Source organism: Myiozetetes cayanensis, unplaced genomic scaffold (assembly GCF_022539395.1).
Source record: "Myiozetetes cayanensis isolate MyiCay16 unplaced genomic scaffold, myiCay2020 scf9, whole genome shotgun sequence".
Taxonomy (NCBI): domain Eukaryota; kingdom Metazoa; phylum Chordata; class Aves; order Passeriformes; family Tyrannidae; genus Myiozetetes; species Myiozetetes cayanensis.
Window position 1 is genome coordinate 24,333,602 of NW_026088185.1, and position 25,069 is coordinate 24,358,670.

The following is a 25,069-nucleotide window of genomic DNA, read 5'->3' on the forward strand; positions in this document are numbered from 1 at the left end:
GCTACTTCTTTGCAACACCCACTTGAGTGATGATGCAGGTGCATTGATTCATATATAAAATGTTCTTGTTTTCCATGAATGATGCAGATCCACTTGCAATTTCAAGCCTTTCCAAGTGAGGCTGTAATATCAAGTGGTGGCATGTGGAACTGGGTCTTGGGAGAGCTGCAGGTTGCTGACAGTTCCCCTGGTTATTAATGGCCACAGCAAAGGCTTGCAGATTCTGGGAACAGACTCTGCGTTTGCTTTAGGGGAGACAGCTGGCAATGGTGTTTGATACAGCAATATGTGTCAGCCTGACTTTTGATTGACAGGAACACAAACTTGATCTCCTCCCAGCCATGGCTTAAACCTGGTGACATTTACAGCAGAACTAACTTCTCCAGTCTAAGTTTAGACGGTGATTTTGTGTTTGTCCGCATGTGTATGCTTAAGAAGATAAAAAAAAAGGGGAGAGGCCTTCCGCAAATAAAAATGGAACAGAAATTTTAAACCATGGCTGAATGTGAAAGAAGGAGGCGTTAAACCTTCATGGATTTTCATGGACTAGTTGCTGTAGATCTTTATTCAAGATATCAGAGTATAGAAGGGTTAATTACCTACTTTGGCACTTTGGGTTTGCTCTCATGAAATGTGTGGTAATTTTTCATAACTATGGGGCTGTCAGTTTGACTTGGTATTTTTGGGTTTTTTTTGGCAAGCTGAACGTAGTATTGGCTGGTAGCCTTAGCCCCACCTGTGCACAGCTAATGACGTGTTTTGTGGGTGTATGTCCATAAGCCATCTGGAAATAACTTGTGGTCTTAGCTGACTGTTAATTTCATTTCTTGCTCTGCACCCCTGTTATTCTTTCAGAAGCTTCTGTTAATGAACCCCTTTGCAAGGGAAGAATCCTTCCCCCTCCCACACCAGACTAGACCAAGAGAACAGAGCCAGCAACATGCTTCTCAGCCTTGCCTGGGAGGATAAGAACTATCAGGGAAGCCTGCTCCATTTGATCCTCAAGCAAGTGGTGCTGAAGCACAGTAAGAGTGAGAGAGGAGCAGATCCTTGTCCAGTGATGGCTGAGCCAGAGGTGTCCTGAGCTTGTGTATAACTGCTAAAAGGTGCTTGAGAGGGAACACCTCTTGATCAATATCGCATAGAAGGCTATTTCTGGTGAATGACCCAAAGGGGAATGGTTTTGCCTCCCATTGCAGTCCTTTGGTAAGCCTTCATTCTTTCGGGAATACGACTTTCTCTTTATGCTGTCTTCTCCCAGGCCTGGTCTGGCAGCAGGTTATATAACCCAAATAAATAATAAATAGCTTCCTCTTTGACTTGGCCCTGAGGGCTGGATGCTCCATATCCTCCAATAGATGCATGAAGGACTTGCACCAACGTTCCCCTGGCATTATGGTGAAAAATGTACTGTGAAAGCTGGAACTTGAATGTTTGTGAACATCATGAACAGCTTAGTGGCCACGTGTTTCTGGAGAGTTCAGCTGTGACTGCAGACAGAGGCACTTTAGGCAGAAGGTCTGATGTCAAGTAGTGTCCAGAGAGGCCACCTGTGTAAACCAGGTGAATTGACAACAACACCAGCATTTAGAAAAGTGATTTCAGCCATCCTTTATAGGGCAGGAAAGCTCCTTGGTTTGGCTCCTTTTTAATCTAAAATGAAGGTGCAAATGTGCAGTTAGGGCAGAGGGACTTGGTTCCATCAACCCCTTCAGAACCGCTCCATTGTGTCAGCAGTCCACATGTCTTTGTATCTACCTTACCTTGCTTCTGAGTTCCTTGTCAGAAATGATTGGTTACCTACGATGGGTGGGAAAAAATTTGCTGCAAAGGGTTTTTTACCATCCCTTTTCCACTCTGTTTCCACTTCCCTCACTCCCTGCTCTTCAGCTTTGCAAAACCACACTTATGTAAGCAGTGCTAGGAGTGTTACCCACTGTCACCTGATATTTGTTGAGTGAGCTGCATCTTTTGTCTGTAGGAGACTTGAGGATTTTCAGTTAAGTGTGCTTTGCAACCCTTCTTTCCTTTCTAAGATGGACACATGGTCCAGATTCATTCTTTTTAGTGTGACAATGCAATAGTACTGCAGCAATTCCAAAGGGTAAAACCCCAGAGTTGGGATCCCAATGTAATCAAACAAATCTGGAACAAGAGAGGCCTTTTGCCTTGAGGTTGCATACAATGAGCAATGATGCAAAGCAGACCAGGCTTGCAGCTGTACTGATGCTATAATCAGAAATCCTGGTTGCCTGGATTTGGGATTTTTTGGGGCATGGCGTAACAGATATGGGTGAGAGGGAGGAGTCAGTCCATCAGTACTCCTGTGAATGAAAGGTGCAGAGTTCTACTAACTGATGAATCTTATTATTTCAGTAGCTACATATGGGATAGTACCAAAATCCCTAGACATTCCATTTGACATCTATAAAGATATGAGTGGTAGATTGGTACTGCCTTTCTTGGAGGAAAATAGAATAGGAAGCAGTTTTTCTTTTCATACTTCATCAGATTAAAGAGACATTTTGAGCCATTTCTACCTGCCTAATGCGCTTCTTGAAACACTTTGCAACAGTTTTAAATTATCATTCCTGTATTGTTTCACAGACCTGTTTTAACGCTGATGAATGTATGGTGCGCAGCAGGAATAGAAACACTCTGAAGGTCTTCTAACAAACTCCCTCTGATCAATTTATACTGACAAAGTTTCCTCAGTGTACCTTTTTCTTGCCCTTTGGGAGTGACAGCTCATGTCCACTTGTTTGTAATATATTCAGCATCTGTCGACACCCTTCCAGCGTGGAGTTGAGCATAGAGCCATCTTGTCCAAGGCTGGTAACTGAGCTCTGAGACTGCCATCAAAAATAAAAGCTGCTGAGGTTGAATCAGATCTGGATATCTGAGAACTGGAAACTGTGTGAAGGACAGAAGTGTCTGAGTTGATAACTAGGAGTACTTCATGCTTTGCAGTGTACTCTGTTTAAGGATTTAGCAAACAATGCTGCTGCTTTTAACGTATGAAGGAGCATTCTCTCTTTAAAACAAACAGAAAAAAACCCCAAAAGTACCCTGAGGTGTCTCTCCCACTCTGGCTTCATATGCCAAACTCACAGATACAGATGCTCAGTGTCATCTGGTGCACTGTGAGACAGAACTTCAGCACAGCACCCTTTGCTGCCCTGTGGTAATATGTCAGCTGAGCTGGGCTCTCTCAACTGCCCTTTGCACCTTTTTCCACATAAGAAAAAGCCACTTGAGAAGTTTGCACGGCGCTGTGTCGAGGACATAGTTGTGATCTCCTGGGAAGAGGGAGCAGCTGAACTCCTGGTGTCATTGCCTACTGTGGGAACACATACGTGACTGGTAACATGGGGATAGCATCCCCTTTCACACTGCTGGTAAATCCATGCCTGATACAGGCAGGACAATGAAGTGTGGAAGGGCCCTGTTCTGCCCAGTGGTGCAGTCAAGCAATGTGTCCTTTGTACTGTACCTGGTATAGGTATGGTCCATGTCCTTGTGCCTTTCACCTTGATTTGTGCTTTTGGGAGAAGGCAGCAAGCATTCTGGATCTGACCTTTGTAGACATGAGAACATTTGCTGCCAGGCCAACCAGGTGGTGCTGGCTTAGTTTTTTCATGGTATCTTCCCTCTAAAGATCTCCAAGTTCAAGGTCCATCTTGCTGGTAGCTGATAGAGCAAATTTGCTTGGGGATGTGTTCACAGTAGTTGTTGGAAGGAGAGGGCTTGTACTTGGCAACCTGTTCTTAGACTGAATAAAATCTAGGGACTGGTTGTATGACCTCAAAAAAAAAAAACCCTACTGGTTTGTTCAGAAATGTCTTTTCAATACTGACCACTGGGAGGATGTTTTTGTAGGTCTTGTGTAAAAGAAGGCTTCTCTATTGCCAGTTTTAAAAGTCCTTACAAGCACATTTTGGACTTTTCCTAGGAGAGCTAATAAAAAATACTGTTTATTCTTGAAATAAAGGCCAGTTTCAGAAGTCTCTGTGCATTGTGCATGTTTTCACAGATCAAATGTTTTTGATGTATTATAATAAAGCAGCAGCAGGAAGCTACAGGGGTTTTGCAGGGAGTTGTTGGCCACTAGAGGCAGGACAGGTAGGTGTGCTTTTTTCCTGCCTATTTGTGTAATGCTTGTCAAATCAGATTGGATGTGAGTTACTTGTGTGGTCAAAGATGGGAGGATAAAAACGACTGTGTTATAGTAGCCTGAAAGATACTCCCACTGCAAGTATGAAGTTTTCAGAGAGAGGGAAAGTAGAACCTGTTGACTCATTGCTCTTGTAGTGCTCCAGGCAGTGTTGTCAATTAAAGAGGCAAAGGAATACTCAAACCTATGCTTAGGGCAGAAGAGGATCATGGAAATCAATCAGCAGACAGCCATGTCAGAACCACCCTAATTCCTGGCAAAACCCAGTTCTCTAGTGGATACTAGCTAAAATACTTGTTGCAGCTGTGTCTTGGTTTTTATTTCTAAGTGCGTAAGCCTTGGACAGTTGATTCCCAGTGCTCAGACCTGTAGGCAAGTGAGCCCTCAGGCTTTCAATAAGAATTAGTCCAGAGTTACAGGCAAAGAGATGAAAAAATGTTAAGACACTTGGAGACTGAAGATTTCAGGGTTCTCAGTGGGTTTTTAGTTTACTGTTTTTAATATATAGCTGCTTATTTCAAGGTTATGAGGGCTTTCCTGGTGTACTGCCTTCTTTTGGAAGATTTGTCTTTCTGAAACCTGGCTGGATAAGTTTTGAGACTGGCTGGAGAAAATAAATAGAAACACTTTGGAATCTGTTGGTATTATTCTATATAATGTGCTGAAGTATTAAGGCTTTGCCTTCCATAGTAGTTTGCATAACTCTCCATGGGTTTGTCCTTGTTAATAAGTGTTGACAAGCCTTCAATGCAGCTGGTATAGTTACTGGACAGGCTAAATTAGTATGATAGTATGTGTGTGTGTGAGTAACTACTGGTCTTTGGACTGTTTCTTGTCCACTGTCTTCTGTTAGCAGCCACCTGCAGTGGTTCAGGTTGGATAGGGTCCTGAGGTCTTGGGGAGTTGTACAAAAATACACAGATGTGAAAATATGCATGTTTAAAAAGCATGGGCAACATGGTCATCTGCCCAGTGATGGACTCTCATGGCGCACGGGATTTTGCCAAAAGAAAGGGTAGCAGAGTGCCTACATGTTGAACCTCAGGTCCTGTCTTTCTTTGGAGAGGTTGCCCTTTACTGTCTGAACAATGTGACTTGGGCTTGCAAAAGGTGCTACCTGTCCTGTATGCAACAGGTGGAAAGGCTACAGGCAGAATGTCGTAAATTTTGTTGATGAAGGAGAAACCTCCAACCTGGGTAAGTGCTCAAGAACAGGGCTACTGGAATTGTTCTACTGACTTGGCAGAGCAGGAAACAGAATAGGACTGCCAAATTTATTCTCTTCATTCTCTGAAATTGTCATACTTACCATCTGAATAAGGAAATTTGAAAAATTGGTAGAAAACGCTCTTCTCTTGAGGTGGTAGAATAGACTCCTTTCTCTAAGGAGGGATTTTGCAAATAAGTTTGTGCCAGCCAGGTATGGAGCTTTTAGCCTGTTCTGTTGTGCTGCTTATTTTCTTTCCTTTCTCCTTTTTTCCTTTACTTGTAGACAATGTACTATAGTTAGAGACAGTGTTAACAGATCCTGTTATTGAAGACTTCCCAGAGTGAGTGGCATTAAGGCAAAGAAATGTCAAAGCCCAATTTAGACAAGTGATTTGATTGGGGGGGGGGGGAAATTGAAGGCAAAGTGCTTAGTACCTCCCTTAGAAGGAACTGAGTGCTGCTAGTAGGGTGGGAATGGGCTGAGGGGAAGCTGCTCTATGTTCTACTTCAGAAACCATGGTACTTTTTATGTGGGTCCTCAGGGATGTTGGTCCTACTGAGACAAAGAATGGAGTCAGTAGGTGATATTGCAGGTTCTGAGAGCAGTAGAAAGAGAGGAAGAGGAAACCAGGGCAATGAAAATCATCCTGGTGTTTTTTCTAGTGCAGAAGATGAACTGGGATTCTGGCCCCATATACAAGAGGGCTTTTTGTCTTGGGTACATGAGTCTACTTATGGGTATAACAATTTTGACTTGCCAGATAAGACAGTTCTCTATCAGCAATATTGAGGACAGCTTCTTGAGCTCCAGGTGCAGGAACAGCCTGAGATCCGCTAAACCCATGGAGGTAGTGTAGGAGGAATGTCCAGAGACTGGGGTCAGACCTGATTCTTTTCACTGTATTTACCTATGGTCTTAGAACATTCACTAATGATGTCCTCTGTATAAGAGCTGACAACCAGTGCTGTGATGTGAATCCCTAGTTTGATAGCCTGTAACTGAAGAAAAGTGTCCCCAAACAGTGCCAAGCGTGGAAGGAAGCATCTAAAGAGTGAGCTGCACAAGCTTGTTCCAATTAGTCTTCATAGTGAAATATCATGGAGTAAAGTAAGTACCTTTACAGAACAGAAAATGGAAATATGAAGGTGCTATTCTCCCTGTTGGAATATTGCTTAACATGTTTCTACAAACTCTTGTTTTTGAGATGTTTCAGTGCAGCATCAAGCTGAGCCTTTGCATCTTTTATGGGTTTATGCTGGGTACTGGCTGCCTCACCTCATGGGGAGAAACTGAGCACAGTAACTTGATTTGCTTCAGGCCTTAGGTGAAGCTCTGGTGAAGTGAGGAATACCTTATGCTCACAGGGCCATCAGTACAGGTGTGTACTCTGTACATGCTTCAAGGAAGACCTCTGAGTTCAGATGGTGACTGTTACAGAAGAATCTGCTGCATCTAAACAATCTTCTTTTTATCCTTCATATTAAAAGGGGAGTCTTCAGCAGTGTATTCAAAGGAAAATGCTGAAATAACGCTGGCATTTTGAGGTGGACATGGTGCTTGAAATATGCAGCTTCAAAAGTGGGACAGTTCCTTTGTGTTCCCCCCTCCTTGGTGATATTACTCATGATTAGGCCTTAAAGAAAAGCTGAACATTGTTCCAAGCCACCACACTTTGAAAAAAGTCCTGCACCTGCTGTGCTTATTTTTGTATCTTGTCTTACATCTGGCATGATCAGAAACAGGGATATATTTTTATAGGTGCTGACTTCAGCCTGGTGAAACTTGTTGCCATGAACTCTCTCTGAGCCCATTATGAGGAAGCAGGTTTTCCAGGAAATAATTTAGAATGAGGAAAAATGGAGCTTCTTGTTTTTTTTCTCTATTGACTACAGAGTGAGAAGGATGAAACTTGAAAGACAACTCAATATGACCACATTGAGTCGATGTTAAACTTGAGCGGTGTGTCCTAAAGGTGCAGGTGATGGTGAGGCTGCTATTTAGTAGCGATCAGAGACAGCTATTTGAGTTGAGACCCCAACACAATGCAACATGACTCTGGCTCCTACAGAGATTTTGCAGTGTAGTGCCATTTAGGGACAGTGACAGTGATGTGTTTTTTTGACAATTGGCTATACATGCTGTTATTATCTGGTCACACTTGGCTGTGTGTTACACTTCTGACCGTAGTATGAAGGAAGGAGTGAGGTCTTTTTGTGGAGGGTATTTGTTCAGGGACAAAGCTACCTTCTATAGCTGTCATCTTTGGAATTTGGGAAGAATAGCTTTGCAAGGACCTTACAAGATCTGTCCCCTATGTAGAGTGGGATAAGTCTGGCTTAAATCACACTTGTGGTGCATGTCTTAGTCTTTTGTTAGCAAAGGATCTTCATGCAGTCTATCCTAATGATTTAAATTCTTCACTGTTAGCATATTTTTTGGGGATATGAACAGCAAATTATATTTTTAATTGTTTGGGGGTTTATTCCTAGTGAAGCTGGGTTTTATGATATGGCTAAGCATGCAAACTCTCACTTTAGTTGAGAAATCTGGGAAAATCAAACTCAGTGTGTCTTGAGCTGAGCACTCAAGATGGTCAGCTCATCTCTTTGTTCCTATCTGTCCTATTTGACAGCTGGAGATGTCAGGGATAAATCTGATGACTCTGTGACATGCTGAACAAACACTCCTCTTTACAGCTGGGTGGATGTGACATTGGACGTTGCTTTTCCAGGTCATTCAGGAAGTCTCTAACAAAATGCTGTATTGAATTTTCATTTCCCAACTCTTAGTTAAGTAATGGAGGCACCATCCTGTCTCTGTGGGATGTATTGAACCTTGTTAGCAAGTAAGAAGTAAACAAGAACTACTCTGTCTGCACCAAGTAGGACATTGCCCTTTCCCATCTTTCAGTGATCTGAGGGTCTTGGTGCTTGCTCAACCACGAGAATAATTTCCTCAATTTAAAATGAAGCGTTAATATGTTTGGAGTTACTTCCTCTCCACCCCCATCTTCCTTTGTCCAATTGTTTCAAAGAAAGACTTAATTGTGTCAGGCTTGCATGAGGAAAGCCAGACTGTCCCCAAAACCAGCCTAGAGTCAAGCGTGGAGGGCAGGAGGACGTGCCCCCTTCCTGGGAGGGTCAGAGGGGAAGCAGACTCTCACTGCTGCTCTTGCTTTTCTCCACATATCTGAATGCAAAAACCAGATTATTCCATGAGCACAAATCTATTTCACTGGGCAAGTCATATTTCATCTGGGCAGAGGAGAAATGAGGCTTAAAAAAGCTTATGAAACTTCCTTTGTTTGTACCTTATTAAGTTACATGGCTTTGTGCTTTCCATCTGACTTGGGCACTATTTTCTTCTCCTCCTCTTCCGAGTATGTATTCCATGGAATAATAGGCAGCAGCCTGAGATCAAAGATTTATTTGTTCTGTTTCTTGTTGACCCACTGGCGCATGCCAATTTATTGCACTTCAAAATTAGTCACAGTAGTTACTGGCTCTGTGCCCAGTTGGCACTTGGAGATTATCCACTGGAGTTGGCAGATACAGCAAAAATCAGAGGTGTTGCTGATGAGGGGTGGAGAGGTCAGGAGATGGAGTGATTTATGGGCACTGGGCCCCTATCAGTAAGATGTAACTGCAGTCTCTCTGTGATACACTAGGGAGTAAGGTGTGGACCTGCAGTGCTGAAGTTCTCTGGCTGTGGGCATAATGACTCCCCAGTCATCAGGGCTGGACGACCCTAAGTTCAGATATTTCAGAGGCAGGTTGAGCTTTGTTTGGGATCCACAAAATTAAATACATTTTTTCTGTCTTCCTATGCATCACTTGAGTTGTCTAAACTGGTCTTTGCTCTGAGTGATCCATATGCCATGAAAAGTAGAGGTTTATTAGGTTATTAGTTCACACAGTGAGTCTACATGGGGCCTGTTGAAAATATTTGGATTTTCAGGACTTTTTTTGTGTTGTGGCATTGATATTTCAGGAAGAAGTGAGGGAAGGTGCTGACTGAGAACTATGGATGCATTAAGCAGCTGGCATATATTTCTTTATTAGAAAGCATTAATATGAAACTGTTACAGTTGCTTTTTTGAGCAAAGTGGAGCTGCATTTTTGTCTGATGCTTCTTGATGCTTCACTGCCAGCAAGTGTTTGTCCTGAATGGTGATTGTTGCCCTACATCAGACACTTTGGTGGTTACAGGGCTGATCTTCAGATCTCCATTGTCCTCATGCCCAGGGCTCAAAGCAGAGCACTGGAGGCCCTATTCTAATCAGTGGGGGGGATTTGTCCTTCAGGAATGTTTCCTCCTGTAGACACCTGGATAAAAGACAGTAAACTGTAGCCAGATAAGATGCTTCCTTTTGACTGCTACAAAGCTGTGGTATTTAGGTAGTGCTCAGTCATCCTGTGAATCTTATGGTTTTATCTCTGATGAGAACCTGCAGCTTGGTTGCAAACTTTTTGCAAATTCCGAAGCAAAAAGTGCTTTCATTTTTCTGGGAAGAGCTGCTGGTTTTTAAACGTTATTTCAAGCCTTTACTTCTCTGACCATTGCTAGCAAAATGCTACATCTCTGGTATGAGGATTTCCGTATTTCCCTTTCACTTCTTCTGTGTTACTTTACTTCTCAAAGTATAGCAATCCAAGCTTACTGCAAGTAGTTCTGCCCACAACAACAGATTACAAAGACATCAGTGATATGAGAGGAATGTGATAATTTCTTTGTCTCTTAATAGCATCTTGCCTTCTAGGATCTTGCACCATCTTGAAATGGTCCCTATCCTTATGCAGCACTGGGACTTCTCAGGTCAAGGGCAGACCAAGGAGCCCAGCCATGGTTGCTGCTTAATCTTTTAAATGCCAGATCCATGCCGGCTGCCTGGTGTGGTTTGCCTCCAGACAGCAGCTGACAGATCACACCATCTCTGATCTGCCCTGAGATTTGGGAGCTGCAGTGGACTCCTGTCTCCTACCCTGGTAAATCTGCTCCATTAATAGCTATCAAAGAGCCTGAAGTTTCCATGCGAACTTTATCTGGCTTTGCAGTGAGCTGGAGGATTAAAAACTGTCGCAGGGGAGGGGAGGGAGCAGCCGTGGCTCACCCGGAATAGCCTGACCTATGACGGCACGTACCAGCCTGGGGAGGGGAGTTGTCCTGTGAGCTCACAGGTTATTAGCAGTGAGCACAGACATGTCTGCAGTCAGCAGCACACCCAGGGCCATCTGCTCCATCCCTGTCTAGTTCAGGGAGTCCAGAGGGATTTGTTAGTATGACTTGCCAGGACAGCTCTTTGATGGGAGAGCTGGGAATAGGCTTGGGGGGATGCAGCACTGTGGCGCCATCGTTTTATGCTGCTCAGATGACTTCGGGTTTGACCTCTGGGCTGTTTGTGTGGGGCAGATCTAGTTTTGAGGGAGAGCATTATGAGAAGATAACCCCTGCCCTGCTGCAGCCCAGGGCTGTTGTGTCTCTGCTGTGTTGTAGCAGGTAAAGGGATCAGGGGGCTGTATGGCTGGGACTCGCTTATAGGGCCAGGAGGTGTAGGGCACAAGTCTTCATCTACCACATGGGGAATAGTGTAGGAAGCAAGAACAGTTTGGGTTTTTTTGTGTAGCCAGGGATTCACTTCTTGCAGCCTCTCTGTTATAACTGGTTTTGTTTTCCTTGACTTGTTCCTCTGCTGACATCACCAAGTCATCTCTTTCACCCTTCCCTTGTCAGTGTGGGATCGTGCAGGGTTTCTTTTTGCTTCTTCTTTCCTCATCCAGAGCTGCTCCTCAGCTGAGCATCACTGTTGCAGCAGGAGCTTTTCCCTTAGAGATAGGCATGAGTTAGAGCCCTTTCCAATGCCCAGCTTTTTGCACGAATTGTGCAGAGCACCTCAGCACAGTGGAACATGATCTTCCCAGTGGCCAGATAACCCCAGATGCAGTGTGCATGTTGCCCAAGAGGCAATGGAATTGCAGATTAACTCATTGGACACGTGGGAAGCTGCAATGAGTAGTCTGTGAGTGCTACTCTGTGTTTTACACCAGGAAGCTCTGAGACTGTTCTAAACCTTTGACCTTAGTGGCATACTCCAGATTCCTCCTCTTTAAATGGTTTCCTTCCCTCCCCTCCAGGCCTGAAAGCATCACATCTCCTGATTAGCCAGACAGATGCATTGCCCCATAAAAAGCTCCTTTATATCCCCAGTAATTCTCTTGATCTGCACATTTGGACCATCATTCTGCTTTGGAGTTTACAGCTTGTATACTTTATTGTTATCGGTGGTGGGTGCTATTGGTGTGCTGGCTCTTTGGATATCTAGAAAGTCACCCAGAAAGTGGGAAATCCCTGCTCCATAGATCTGGTAGCCTGGGGGAGTAGAGCTGAACAAAGGGTTTTTAAGCAACATTCTTTCTGGGAGAGGTTCCCCATACCACCTGATGGGAAAGATGAGGCCATAGTGAATCCTTCTCTCCTGCTGGCATGGGAGAGGAATTTGCAGCCTCAGCAGCAGTGTTGCTGTGGGATATGCTCCCCTTTGCTGGAGTGGATGAATACAGGAAACACCAGTTTCTGGTGTACAGGACTCTGCCAGTCCAACCAATGCTGCTTCTTCCCTCTCCAGCAAATTCTGGAGGTTTTTGATTCAGCTCTTGGTCGCAAAGAGTGCAGTCTTCTTCTATCTGTCCTTTCCCTTCCTTTTGCTGACAGGAGAATAACTCAGCAATTCCTGGAGGCGAAAAGAAGATGTTGAACAGAGGGAGAATGAAAAACAGTGATTCCCTCCTAAACATTTAATCCCATCCTAAATAAGGGGACTTAGGAGTTGAGTGCTGAATGACTGCAATGATTTATCATGACTAGCACTGAAATCAGTTATTGTGGTCAGGAGCGAGATGGGAATATCTGTTCTTATATGGAGGAGAGGGGAATTGAGATTAGCCAAGTAGACATAGCAGATGTCCTCGACCTCCACAGTATAAAAAGATGAGAGTGGGTGATTGGCACTTGGACTAGATGATTGCTGTAGATCCCTTCAGACTGAAAATATTCTATTTTACAGCCTGTTGCATAGTCCTTTTCAACTCCACTTTGGGGACCAATCATGAAAATCTGATATCTGTTCTGCAGGGGGAAAATTATGTTTCCTGAGAAAATCCACAGTAATAGTTTCCCTTTCCAGCCAGGGCTATTCTGAGGTGTTCCCTCAGTACCCTTTCCCCCAAAACCTCCTGTGACTGAGGACTGGGTGGGCTTTTCTCTGGTTTTACTGTCCAAAAAAATGTGCCTTTTGTTTGTTTGTTTTATTTTTGATTAACAAAGATTATGTAATTGATTTTAATCAGTTATAGTTTACATCTCAGTATCCCTGCAGCTGGAGTTGCTTGGGGCATGACAAAGAGCTGCTGCCCTCTTCCCCAGCTGGGGTTTGCCAGGTTTCCCTTTTTGGGACAGACCTACCTGCCTGCTCAGAATATGAAGTGCTTTTTTGTTCGCTTGGGAACGATCCACTTAACCTCACTGAGAGGGAATTAAGAGAGAAGGGTGATAAGAGAAGGAGTCTGATAAGGATTTTTTTCAGGCTGTGGGGAGTTGTGCTGAGCAGGGAGGTGGTGAAAGGAGCAAGACTGGCTGCTGACAGTCTAATGTGACACTTTGAGTGTCACAGATTCATAGTGTAAGTTGCTCTTAGCGGCCAGCTCCTGCCAAGCATGTGCCTCCTGAGAAAAGGTGGAAAGAAGGTGGGACTTTCACTGCTCCAGCCACCTTCTCTTTCTGAGGAGATCTCTGTACAGGTTTCTGTGTTTGAGGGCACTCCAGCTGTTCTGGGAGCAAAACCCCACCCTGTCTGAATCAGAGACTATTGTTAAATCAGGGTAAGTGTAACTGCAGAGGACAAGGCATATTAGGGATGTGGTTTGTTTCCTGCTGGTTCAGGAGGTAAACAACCAGATTGCCGTTGTCTTGTCTGCAAAAAGCATTAGACCAGTGAAGGACAAACCTCGGTCATGCTCTTCAGTATAGCAGAGTATAAGAGGTCTGAGTTCTTCCTGACTCATCTGTAAATCTGTTTTCAAACTATGACAATGTGGAAAAGTATTCCAGAAATTCTGAGTGCAAGAATAAGGGGGACTTTTTAACTTTCCTTCTTTCAGCCTCAGGAGCGAAAACATGCAATTGTTTCTTTGTCTCTGCTTTGCTGTATCTGAGTTTGAAGCCTGTTTTCTTCCCTCTTCCTACAGGTCCTTCAGAAGCTTGGTAAAGCAGATGAAACAAAAGATGAACAGTTTGAACAGTGTGTGCAGAACTTCAACAAACAGCTGGTAAGATAATTGGTGATGTGTAATTACACCCTAGGTTTCAGTATTAGCTTCCAGTCATCTGCTGCAATATGCAATTCAAGCCCATTAAATTAAATGATGACATAAGCCTACTGAAGTGACCCACAACTCATAGCTGTTCACTTATGAGAAATTACACAGTGACTTCCAGTGGAGTCAGTGAGAGTGTAAGCTGAAAAATAATACTTGTTCTAGATCCAAGTTTAGAAAAGAAATAGCTCAACCAGAACGCTTCCTTCAGTTAGCAATTGCTCTGAAATGTGATTTTTCCTGCTTGGTTGGAAGCAGAGATATTAGAGCAACATTGTGTCTCTGAAAGATGGATAGGATGGGAAACAGGAAAAAAAAATTAAATGGAACAAGGCAGTTTCAGTTTCCTAAGTGAAGAGCAGAAGAGACAAAGAAAGCCAGTGGTGAAAAGGGAAGATCTTTTCATGGCTAAGACCTAAATCTGACTTCCTGTCCATACTTGCACAATCACTATGTCAGGCCTGAGTCATTAGTCTTCCACGTGTCTGCCTCATCCCTATATTTTAGTACACAGAAATATTTTAACAGTGTAGCAATTTCCCCCCACCCTCCTACTTCAACAGCAGTAGGTTTCTATCTTCAACTGGGTGTGTTTTGTTTTGGTTTTTATTAATTTTTTTATCTAGAGCCTTCAGCCACTTAGAGGAGGGGAAAACACCAGTTACATTGGGGGGTTTGCACCCTGGTCCTTGCTGTTAGGGAAACTATTACTTCTGTTTCACTGCAGAAAATGTGTGCCACACCATAGCTCAGGTGGTGCTGAAAAAATCTTTTACCCTCTTTGTGCCCTGACACATTTAGGACCTTTCTCTGAAGCTGTTAGTGACAGCTGCATTGTGTCTGTTCAGACTCAACAGATGTGGTTATGTGTCACAAAACCAGCTGAGAAGAGATTTGCCACAGCTGAATATCATGAAAATCCTTCAGTCTGACTTTAACTTATGTCTAACCAGAGCTGACTGCAGATTCCTGGAGACTAATGCTCATTCTCTTGGCAGCAATAGTAGCTGTTGCTCCAGGAGTTCATGCAACATGTCTATAGCTTGTCCAGCAATGATATTCTCTTGTACGCAGTGGAATATATTTTGGCTTCTTTCTGACAACATGAGATTATCAGGTGTGACTTTTTCTTTTATCATTCTTAAGTATCAGCAATAAGGAAATAACCTTTTGAAAGGAGAAATACCAAACCCCTCAAATCTAAACTTTAAGATGTGACTGCCTGGGATGGTTTTTCAATTTCCAAAGCCATGAGTTCCAGTGGTGCACTGAGAAGCCTGTTAAAGGAGCACTGTCTTGTAGCCCTTACATCTGAATTTCTTTTCCCATCTTGCAGGGGCAGACCATGAACTAAATTCCCCAAATAATTTATCAGAAAAGCTGAAGGCTGCTCTGCATTTGCTGTTGGGATCTGTTAATTTTGCTTTGGCCCTCAGTTTCCTTATTACTAAAATAAATGTAAACAATGCTTTTTTTTACAGGGCAGTCCATAAATGTGACTCAGCTGGATTGTTAGGATATGCAGGGCGGAGAAGTTATCGTGCTAAGCGGATTAGGGAAAAAAATTCAACTATGTATGCATAGATACACACCTGTTTTTATTTTTATGTGTATGAGAAGTGTGTGTAGTGTAAGTTATCCATGAGATTTCTATAGCCTTTCATTAAAGTCTATTCTAGTGGGAAATGTAAGTCTGGAGGAAAGCTGGTCTTTTGCTGCAGGCTGGTGACAGAACATCTCTGCTCTTCTATGGAATTGGCTGGGGTGTGACCAGACAGTGGCTGTGTTCAGTGGTTGATTAGAGGCTTCTCTGGCTCTAATGACTGTTTTGTGACACTTTGACACATGTTCCTTGTGTGGGCTGTCAATGAATGGAGTGCAGGTCTAAAAATCACATATGCATTTTTAACCAAGGCATCTTGTGGCTCTCTTAAATAGTAATTCAGTGGATATAAGGGAGAACATTGCAGTTGCCCGCTCTCTGTCCATCAGGTTCATATAAGAGTACCACTCTGAGGTCTCTGAATGGTAGGAGCTTTTTAGCTCAGACAGATGGATTTGTTTTGTGCTAAATGATCTGGACATAACCATGCAGCTGCAGGGCTTGCCCACATCTCTTGAAGGCTTGACAAGCAGCAGAACAGCCTCTCATATTAATCCCTCACACTAGATTATCTTTTTGACAATTAACCATGCCAGAAGTCTGTTTGAAGGCTCCTCCCTCCCTCCCTTTCCCAATGTCACCTGTGTTCAGGCACCAGCACAAGGATCTATCCTGGATATTATTCTTACAAACCTGGGAGTAAGAGGCCTATTGTAAAGGTGAAACTGCCCAAGGCATGCCACGCTTTAGCTTCTCTTGCCCTGAACTGAAATACTCACTGGAGAGACAGAGAGTGCTGGGCTGGTGGCAGCCCTTACACCTGGCACTGTGGTGTGTTTCTGCGTGATGGAGCTGGGTTTTTATACCCTTCATGAGCTGTCACTGGTGTGGAAGTTCTGGATTGGTTTACAGTGTTTCACACCAAACACACGAGAGGCAAGCTGCTGCTGGCATAGGCTGCATCCATCTCTGCCTATACTACACTGTGGTTGTCACAGAGCCTGCAGGGCCTGCAGTGTGGACTGAATCTTCACTCTAGTGGCGTGGGTTCCCATTAGAGCCAGTAGCTTAGAGAGAGGTTTTGTTTCCAGACAAGAACACTTCTTGCCCAGCAGTTTCCATTTCAGCCCTATGTGGCAAAACAAGCTTAACAGATTGTCTGCTACGCTGGGGTGGAGCTTCACACCAGTTGTTCATGTTTTGTGTCTTAGCAGTTCTAAAGTTTGCTGAGTGGGGGCTTATCTGGAGCTGTTGTTTCAGTGCTTCCCCTCACTCCCCTCCCTGTGATTACAGTCTACTCTTCCAGCTCTACATTATTGTAAACTGGAACCAGTCATCACCTCCTTCCCCTCTCAGGTATTGAACATCCCTCCTGATGCTGTTAAAAATCCTTCCTATTGGAACTGCGAAACCAGAGGAATTTAATGTAAAGGGCATGCAGGCTAATAATATTAGGATGAAATAATTTCTTGTGGAGATTGAAGAGAGAGAGTTTTAGGCAACCTATCTACTACCACGAAACAGCTCTACAGAAAATCATATACTTAGGGCTTGGTAGAGGCATTGCAAATAACAACACCCCCAACAAAACAAGAAAGCACAAAAAGATACCAAACAACAATTGTGTTTTTCTTTCATAGAGCTTTAAGTAATAGGTGGCTCATTAAGTCCTTGGAGAGAGAGAGAGGTCTTCCAGCCATCAAAGCATAGCACTTCTATTTTAAGATATCCATCTTTTTGTACATTCATATTATACTGAATGTCGTTGTGTTATAGGCTGATAGGGTTGAATTACGCTGTGATTGCAAGTATGGCAATATATGCTCAAACAAGATGACGCTTATGTGTTTGAACGTCTTCAGATTGAGCCATACCTCTGTAACTTCCCTCTGCACACTCTTAAACTCTTTGATAACTGGGAAGTGGATTAATTTTTCTGATTCCAGTTTGATAATTTTCCCAACTTCTTTACCTCTCAGTTTAAGAAGCATCTCTCAAATGTGCACTCAAGAGTGTTGAAAGTTTCTGTTCAGTGTCTAACTGCATTGCAAGAGGTATTTTGGAGAAAGCATTGGAACAGGCTTCCCAGAGAAGCAATGCCTGGAAGTATTCAGAAAACAAGTAGACACGGCACTAGTTTAGTGGGCATGGTGGTATTCAGTCAAAGTTTGGACTTGATGATCATGGAGGTCTTTCCTAGCCTTAGTGATTCTATGGTTTATGCAGAATTGTGGCAGTACTGGACAGCTCACTATAGGCTACTTGAAGAAACAGGTGCTGCATACATGGAGAAAAAACAGTGTTTCTAAAGTTTCCCCAAAGTTTTGTGGGAAAGCATTAATGCTTAAAATAATTTTTAAAAAGTCTTTGTAGAGAGGAAGATACTTTACTGGTGTACGAGAAATAAATCAATGGAAATGCCAAAGAGGGAACTGGACAGGAACCACGGGTGCTCAGGGGAGCTGGGAAAACAGTATTCAGGGCAAAGCTCTGAATATGGGTTTCTCTTTGGAAAGCCCTCTGCTTGCAGATCCTACAGGCTGTAAAGTCTGCTCACTCTCAGCTGGCAGGCTTAGTACCTTTAAGAGACTTAGCTAACCCCACAGCCACAGAGATCAGCTGTAACTCTGACTTTAAACATCAGCAAGAGGTGACTGACAAAGACCACTGCAGTTGCAGAATGCAGCATTGCTGGCTGACTGTACACTGTGGCAGGACAAGTGGTGTTGAGGATGCCTGGAGAACACATAAGGCTAGTTGTGCATTGCTGCAATTGCATGCTCCAGTTTTCAGGCCCTGATTTGTAGATTTTTTAGATAATCTATCTAAAAATCAGGATTTGACATTTAAATGTGATGCTGGTTTTCCACGCAGAGGATACTGCTGCCCCTGTGGCTTTGGAACTGGATATCTAGATTGGAAGGGTTCTGGGTTTGGCTTGTGTCATTTGCTGCTGTGGAAGGACTTGAGCAAGTATGGACACAATTTTAGAGGTGGCTTCTGTTTTCAGATGTTGTAATTTTGAATGTTACAGCTTTAGGCATCACAGTGCCTGAGTGTGTAGTAGGCAAGTTCTGCAGAGGATCTTCCCTGCTGATTAGTTTCTGATAACCTCAAAGTTGTGTGTTCAAATTTAGTCATTCTTAAAAATGATACAGCTACAGGATGATAATGTATCCATTGGAGGGACTTTGCATACTTTCTTCTGTGACATTTTTTCTTGCGTTCTGACATATCTTGCCAGTTCCAGTCTGTGATTTCTAGCATGAACCAATTCTAGGCAGACAGCACTGCTTTCCTCAAGACTTTCCTGCTTCCTGCACTGGGAACAAGCAAACATCTGTTACAGCTTGATTAAACTGCTACTGCTCAGCTTGGCCTCCTTGATGGCCCTCTGTATGTGTGCTCTTTTATTACTCTGGGACCTCTTGGTGGTTTCTGATTGCATTATTTGGAAAGTCTTGATGTGCCCAGGTTTCCACATTCACCTTAATTCAGCAAACAGCTCAACATTTATTTGCTCTGTGTTGTAAGAGCTTCTAGGAGTTTTGCAGCAGATGTGGTCATAATTCCTCTCCTCTTGTACCCCCTTTGTGTCAGTTCCCATTACTTCTCCAGATTAGGAGACTTTAATTTGTAAAACTGGCCAGCTCTTTCTCATCCCTCATTTCCTTTGTTGATGGCAGTAGGAAAAGAACAATTGTGAACTTGTCCAGAACTTTCGAGGCATGGAAAACAAATTGGGCCATGCTGTTGGAAGCAGATGGATGAGAGACACAAAGCTGTGCTATCACTGCCACTTCAACAGCTGGGCAGATTTAGCCTCTGCTTAGAGAGTGCAGCTGCACTGAGAGCACAAAGGATCACAGCATGAGCTCAGCTGAGACAAGAGGTGCCTGAGTGGTGGGGAGGGCTGATGGGAAACATCTGCTCTTGGAGACGGTAGCTCTGAGGCAGCTGTTGGAGATGTCCTGTGAGCTCCCCATCTCTGGAGTTGTCTTCAGCTGTCAAAATTCATTATGCTGGGGGCCCTCCAAATGGGACATGAACTGGGGAGGAGAAGACAGCAGGCTCTGAGGTGGGGGGGGGGGAGTTGCTTTCCTGCATTCTTGTTTTTACAGATAATTTTGGGGGATAGTGAGGATCCAGTGAGATCCCACAGCTTAAGAGAAACCCTTTTATAACAGAGATCTTTGTCTCTCTTTTCTCTACTTCTTGCATAGTCCATAGGTTGCCTACACAGGTGTCTTCAATGTTTACTCCTTCCCTTACTGACATGCTCTGTGGTGGTATTAGTCAACTTTTCAAGCCTTGCTTTTCTCTTAATTTCTGTCTATAATGTCACTGTCTAGGTTTGGGAGTATTTCCCTCTCTTCTTTGCACCACTGCTGATGACATATGGCAAGGTAGAGGGGACATGATTGACTATGTTTATCCTAGTGCAGGACTGCAGTTGTATAAGGACTTCATGTGGCTGTGCGTGCCTGAATCAATTTGCTGTAAAAGTTTCTGTGACCCTTTCTAATCTGAGTTCTTGTGCTACACTCAACTCTGTCATCTGAAGGCACAAACTGTTAAAACTCAGCCTGGTTTCTGGTTTTAATCCTTTGTTTTCCAGTACGTGAGATCTGCTGCTGGCAGGCCACGTCCACAGTAAAGCTAAAGATGATTAACTCTGTATTTGCAAGTCCTGCTGCACAGAACAAATCAGACGTGATGTTTGGGCAGGTCACAGGTCCTTTGTAACCACTTTGCACTGGGTTTTGCTTTTCAGTGTGGCAGGAAAAAGTAGTGAGCTAAACTGCTTCAAAGCCATTACAGATTAAATCAATTGCATCTGTCTTCTGTATCCTGCAGACTCCCTTCTGTTCCTTTTGTTGTGTGGACTCACTAGCCCTTGGCGTATAAACTAATTGTTGCCCTCAGGACCCTTTCTAGTTGTCTGTGTGAAACCAAGACATTAAAGCTGGCTCTGCTGGAAAGAATAGATTTGCCCACATGAGGTTGCTCAGTACCTTGGTGGTATTGTTGGCCAAACATGTCTGCAAGCCTCTGGTTGGGAGCTTGCCAAATCAGAGGGCTGTGTGGTCTTCCTGTTAACGTTTGTGTTTCATGTGATCATAGGACTGGGGGTAGCCCATCTGCAAGAACAGTTTTCTTTAATTAGAAATACTTGACTCCTTCTATTTCTTACACTGTCTTTATATGAGAGAATAACTGATGATCTTCTCCTTACGTTCACAGTCCGAAGGCACGAGGCTGCAGAAGGACCTTCGAACTTACTTGGCCTCCGTGAAAGGTAAGGTCTGCATAAGCAGAGGATTGTTTACCCTCTAGTGCTTACCTACACAGTGAGGTTTCTGCAGCCATCCCCTTCCTGGTGTTCCTCAGGTGTGAGTTGTAGGAAAGGTCAGCCTTGTCTGGGGATGGATCTTTCTGAATCCTTCAGGACCAGCTGGGAAGAAATGGGGTTGTGCTTTGATGCCAAATGTGGTGCTGTCTTAGTCGATAGACTTTATGTTCTGCTAGGGGAGGATGAACACAAAGGGTTTGATGCAACTGCATCCTTCATTCCTTTTTCCTTCTGGTTACCTTCCATCTCTGTGTTATAAAGGGTCAGACACTTAGTAAGTCTCCTGTGTCTCCATTCCTCAGGGCGAGGATTAAACTGTAAGGAACATACACTTTTCTTCTTTCTGTGAACAGTTTCCTCTTCTTTCCTAGCTATGCATGAGGCCTCCAAGAAACTGACAGAGTGTTTGCAGGAAGTTTATGAACCAGATTGGCCTGGAAGAGATGACACAAATAAAATAGCAGAGGTAAGACTTTGTCCAGGATGTGGGGATGTCCAAACTTGCTCTGTCAGCAGACATGAGTTTTGAAAGCTATGTCTGTGCACCACCTTTCTTCAGGCATGTGACTGCAGAAGAATTGGAGATAGACTCAGCATTGGAAAGAAAGGAAGGCTGAAAGGATATGGCCTGTATTTTTGCCTGTGTAAGACACTGTCCCAGATGCTTTTATGCTACACAGAGTGGTGTTCTTATTCCCACAAGCTGTTTGTTCTGCTGAAAGTGGCTAAACAGGGACAGAGGATGCCAGAAGAGTAAATAGAGTTAACTGGATATATTGCTTATTCTCTCTGCAAGAGAAAGGAGAAGATAAATCTGTGGCCAAAGCATGGTCAGAGCAGCCATTGTGTAGCTGCAACAACCTCTCACTCATGGCAGTACCATCAGCTGCCTTATTTCAGTTGCTGCCTTGTTTGGCTGAGCCATGTGTCACCCCAGCCTGCTGTTCTTCTCATCCCTTGGTGAGGTGATGCTCTTCCAACTTGCTCAGGTGTTTTCTGTGGAGCTTAGGGCACAGCCTGACATTTGAAAGCTTGGATCCCCCTTGGCATGTGCATGTGGTGGGTCCAGCTGGAGGTAGGAACTCTCTGCTGTCTTGCTCAGCTGTTCTGCTAAGCAACAGCTGTGTGGATCCATTTGCCATGAAGCTGCAAGATTGGGCTTATTTGCAGCTGCCTGTGGCATTGGAACAGGGGTAAAGGAATAGACAGGAGAGCAAGAGAAGGATTCTTTCCTTCCCCTTCTTTCCCCTGCAGAAAGTCTCACCTGAAATAACAACTGCATCTTGCACAGGAAATAATGACTTCAAAGCAGATAAATCAAACACAACATTTCCAGGTCAATTCTTGCATTAGTATGGAAACTTTGCATTAGGAAGTGCTGTTGCAGTAAAAAGTGGAGTGGTATTTCAGCTGGTTTGGCTTCACATTCTCTGTTGGCCTTGTTTCTTCCTGAGCTGCTGTGGTGCCTCCTGGGAGACTGACCCTTCAGAAAATTGGAGCCAGAGAGGTCAAAGGGAGCAGGAGTCCTGAAAACTCAGTTTAGCTACTCTTTGAGCCTGCAGGAATATTTCCAACCCTCCACCTCCCCCTTTAATGCCTTGTTTATATTCCTCTTGTGAAAAGATAGGTGAGAGAGAAGTGTTATTCCTGCCAAATAAAAACCATAAAGTGCTAATTTTTCCTGAATGTTTTAGCCAAAACCCATTGTTCAAGTGGAAAAACAGGAGAGAGGAGTGATTTGCACCTAATTTGAAGTGTTGATTGGAAATTACTGTGCCTGAGCAGGTCAAGGATAAAATGTGCATAGTTCAGGTACAAGTCTTGTCTGTGACTTCTGTTGGGCTGTGGATGCAGGTGATGTGAGAGTTGAAGACTGCTGTTATTGTTCATGATCCTCCAGAAAGCTGTTTTTTAGTGAAAAGCAGAAAATATTGTCTCGAGGTGTCAGGTGTCCCTTTTCTGTGGCTTCAGGGAGAAGCCTGACATTCATCTTCCCTTCCATTGTAAGGACTTGATCTAACACTCCAGGGGGAAAGACAGGTCTTCAAAGATACTGTTCTTGGAGAGGTCACCTGAATTAACAGCATCAGACTTTCTACATTTCTGCCAAGATCTCTGTTTTCACCTAACTTCTCTGCTCCTTAGTTTTTCAAAGAAATTGTTATTTCTTAAGAGCTCTGGGGGACTGAGATTGTTGACTGTAACAGTCACAGAGAAAAAGATAGAAATGTGGAGCCTTGTGTTCTTAATAGTTAATTCATTACTTTTGTTTTTCAGAACAATGATCTCCTATGGACAGATTTCCATCAGAAGCTGGTGGATCAAGCACTTCTGACCATGGATACCTACCTTGGCCAATTTCCAGATATTAAAGTAAGATTCTTTTTAAACCTTTTCATCTAGAAAGTAACAGCAGATAAAACCTCGAAAGATCAATCTCTTACATCCCCATCTTCTTTAGGAGGATGTGTGTGCTATGCTGCTCCAAGGTCTTCTTTGAGAGCAGCCAAGATGCTTGCAGCTCTGGGTTATGTGAAAATGTTTTGTTCTACTTTTGGGCTTAAAATGAGAGTGAAGTATCCAGGGGCAAGATGCTGGGAGAAAACATGAGTGTGAAACAGGAGGATCCATAAAATTCCTTATTGCATCAGAATGCAGGGGGGCAGTGTCAGCAATAGCTCAGAAGTTCAGTGTTTCTTTTTAGTCCTTTTGTCTTTTAACTTCCTTGTAAGCACAAAAACATTGAGGAAGAAGTTAGTGGCAAATGTACTTTACAAGTAGAGGCTGGTGTGGAAGGCAGATTTCTGTGAGTCCTTGAAGTCCTACTGTGTGTATAAACAGCTTTTTTTCAGGGAAAGGGGAGCACTGGATATCTTTTTGGAAGAGATTGTATCCAAGGACCTGGATTTGAATGAAGTCCTGTGACCTCCCCTTCCCCCACAGTTATCTCTCCATTCGTTTTGAGGGTTGTGCAGGAAATGTCTTCACCATATGGAAGCACTAATAATGATATCACCATATGGAAGTATCAGCTTGGATACTTTCCAGTGAAAACAACCCTTTCCCAACACGTGTCTCCTAAAACTTTTGTCAATATTTGTTGCTTCAGGAGGATTGTGCTGTGTCAAAGAGGGGCAGGTCACAGGCTCGTAAAATGAGCCCTGAACAGCAGTGTCCTTGTCTCCTGGGACTCCTTGGTTTTGCTTCATTTTCCAGCCTTCTATGCCCCTGGAAGTCTGAAGTGGGGAAGGGTGAAGAGGCTTTCTGCTGCTTTCCACCCACTGCAGGCTGTAGAGCTGATCACTCCATGTAGGGTGATGCCATGTGCCTCAGTTAGCACTGCAGAGCCTTGTGTGCTGCTTCTTCAGCAGGAGGGTTTATTTTGGGCTTGCTGTAGGCTCAGACTTTGGCACTGTTTTGGTCTAAATCACATTTTATCAGCCTCGTTGTCTTTGCACTGGGTCACCTCATAGTGTCATTTTCCCCATGTTGAGTATCTTCATCATTTCTTAAATCTGATGTGGTCCTGCTGAGGTTTTACAGTGGGATTTTAAAAGGAACACAAGATTTGGGACCATCCAAATTCCACCAAAACACAAGGTGTTAGGTACGGAATTTCCATGGATACTTTGTGACTTCTGCATGGGCCACTAAGGTGTTGATTACTGATATTCTTTCTCCATCTTCAGATGATGCTCTAGAAACAGAAAATGTTATATTATTGCATAAAAGCAACTTTATGCACAACTCGAGTAATGTTTTAAAGAGAGCCCTACTCACCTCTGCTTCCCTTCCTAAAATGAGTGAGAACTTGGCTTTATGCTGGTTCTTACAATAAGATATGGACATATTTCACAAAAGTTGGCTATTTCTTTCAAACAGACTTCCAGTGGTATGAATTTAAAAAGGTCAGTGTGTTTTTATTGGTCATTCAGCTGGATGCATCATGTTCCTTACCCCAGAGCAGTGAGAAGTGTTCATATCAAGTATATTTTCTTCAACAGTTAGAAACTCCTAGAAATGCAGGTTTTGAAGGTTGCTACACTTACACGGATGTGTAGTTTGGCTTCACAGAAGGAATTAAAGTTCTTGAGGTTGGCAGCAAAAAAACCCCAGTCTTATGTAGTTTACAGAATATTTGAGTTTCTTTTTGTTGTTGTTGTAATAGTTTTCTGGTTTTTGTTTTCCACAAAGTAAAATTTTCTGCTTTTCCTGGAATTCTGGCATTACTGTGATAACAAAAGATGATTTTTGGAGAGAAGATGATTTTATTTTAGTTGCGTGAAGGCCTGTTTTTTATTATTTTAAAATGTGTTATGGGTTAGATCATGCATGCATTAATTTTTGTTAAATTCTAACT

General features: G+C 43.4%; 1 protein-coding gene across 12 annotated transcripts in view; it reads left to right on the top strand.

Annotated features, from left to right (window-relative positions):
- The window catches only part of BIN1 (bridging integrator 1), a 97,065-nt gene that overhangs the window by 26,778 nt on the left and 45,218 nt on the right, over positions 1-25,069 (top strand). For all 12 annotated transcript variants that reach the window (XM_050339432.1, XM_050339434.1, XM_050339440.1 and 9 more), the window contains exons 2-5: positions 13,625-13,705; positions 20,601-20,655; positions 21,081-21,175; positions 22,987-23,082. In XM_050339432.1, coding sequence (XP_050195389.1) covers positions 13,625-13,705; positions 20,601-20,655; positions 21,081-21,175; positions 22,987-23,082 — 327 coding nt within the window. The remainder of the gene's footprint in view (positions 1-13,624; positions 13,706-20,600; positions 20,656-21,080; positions 21,176-22,986; positions 23,083-25,069) is intronic.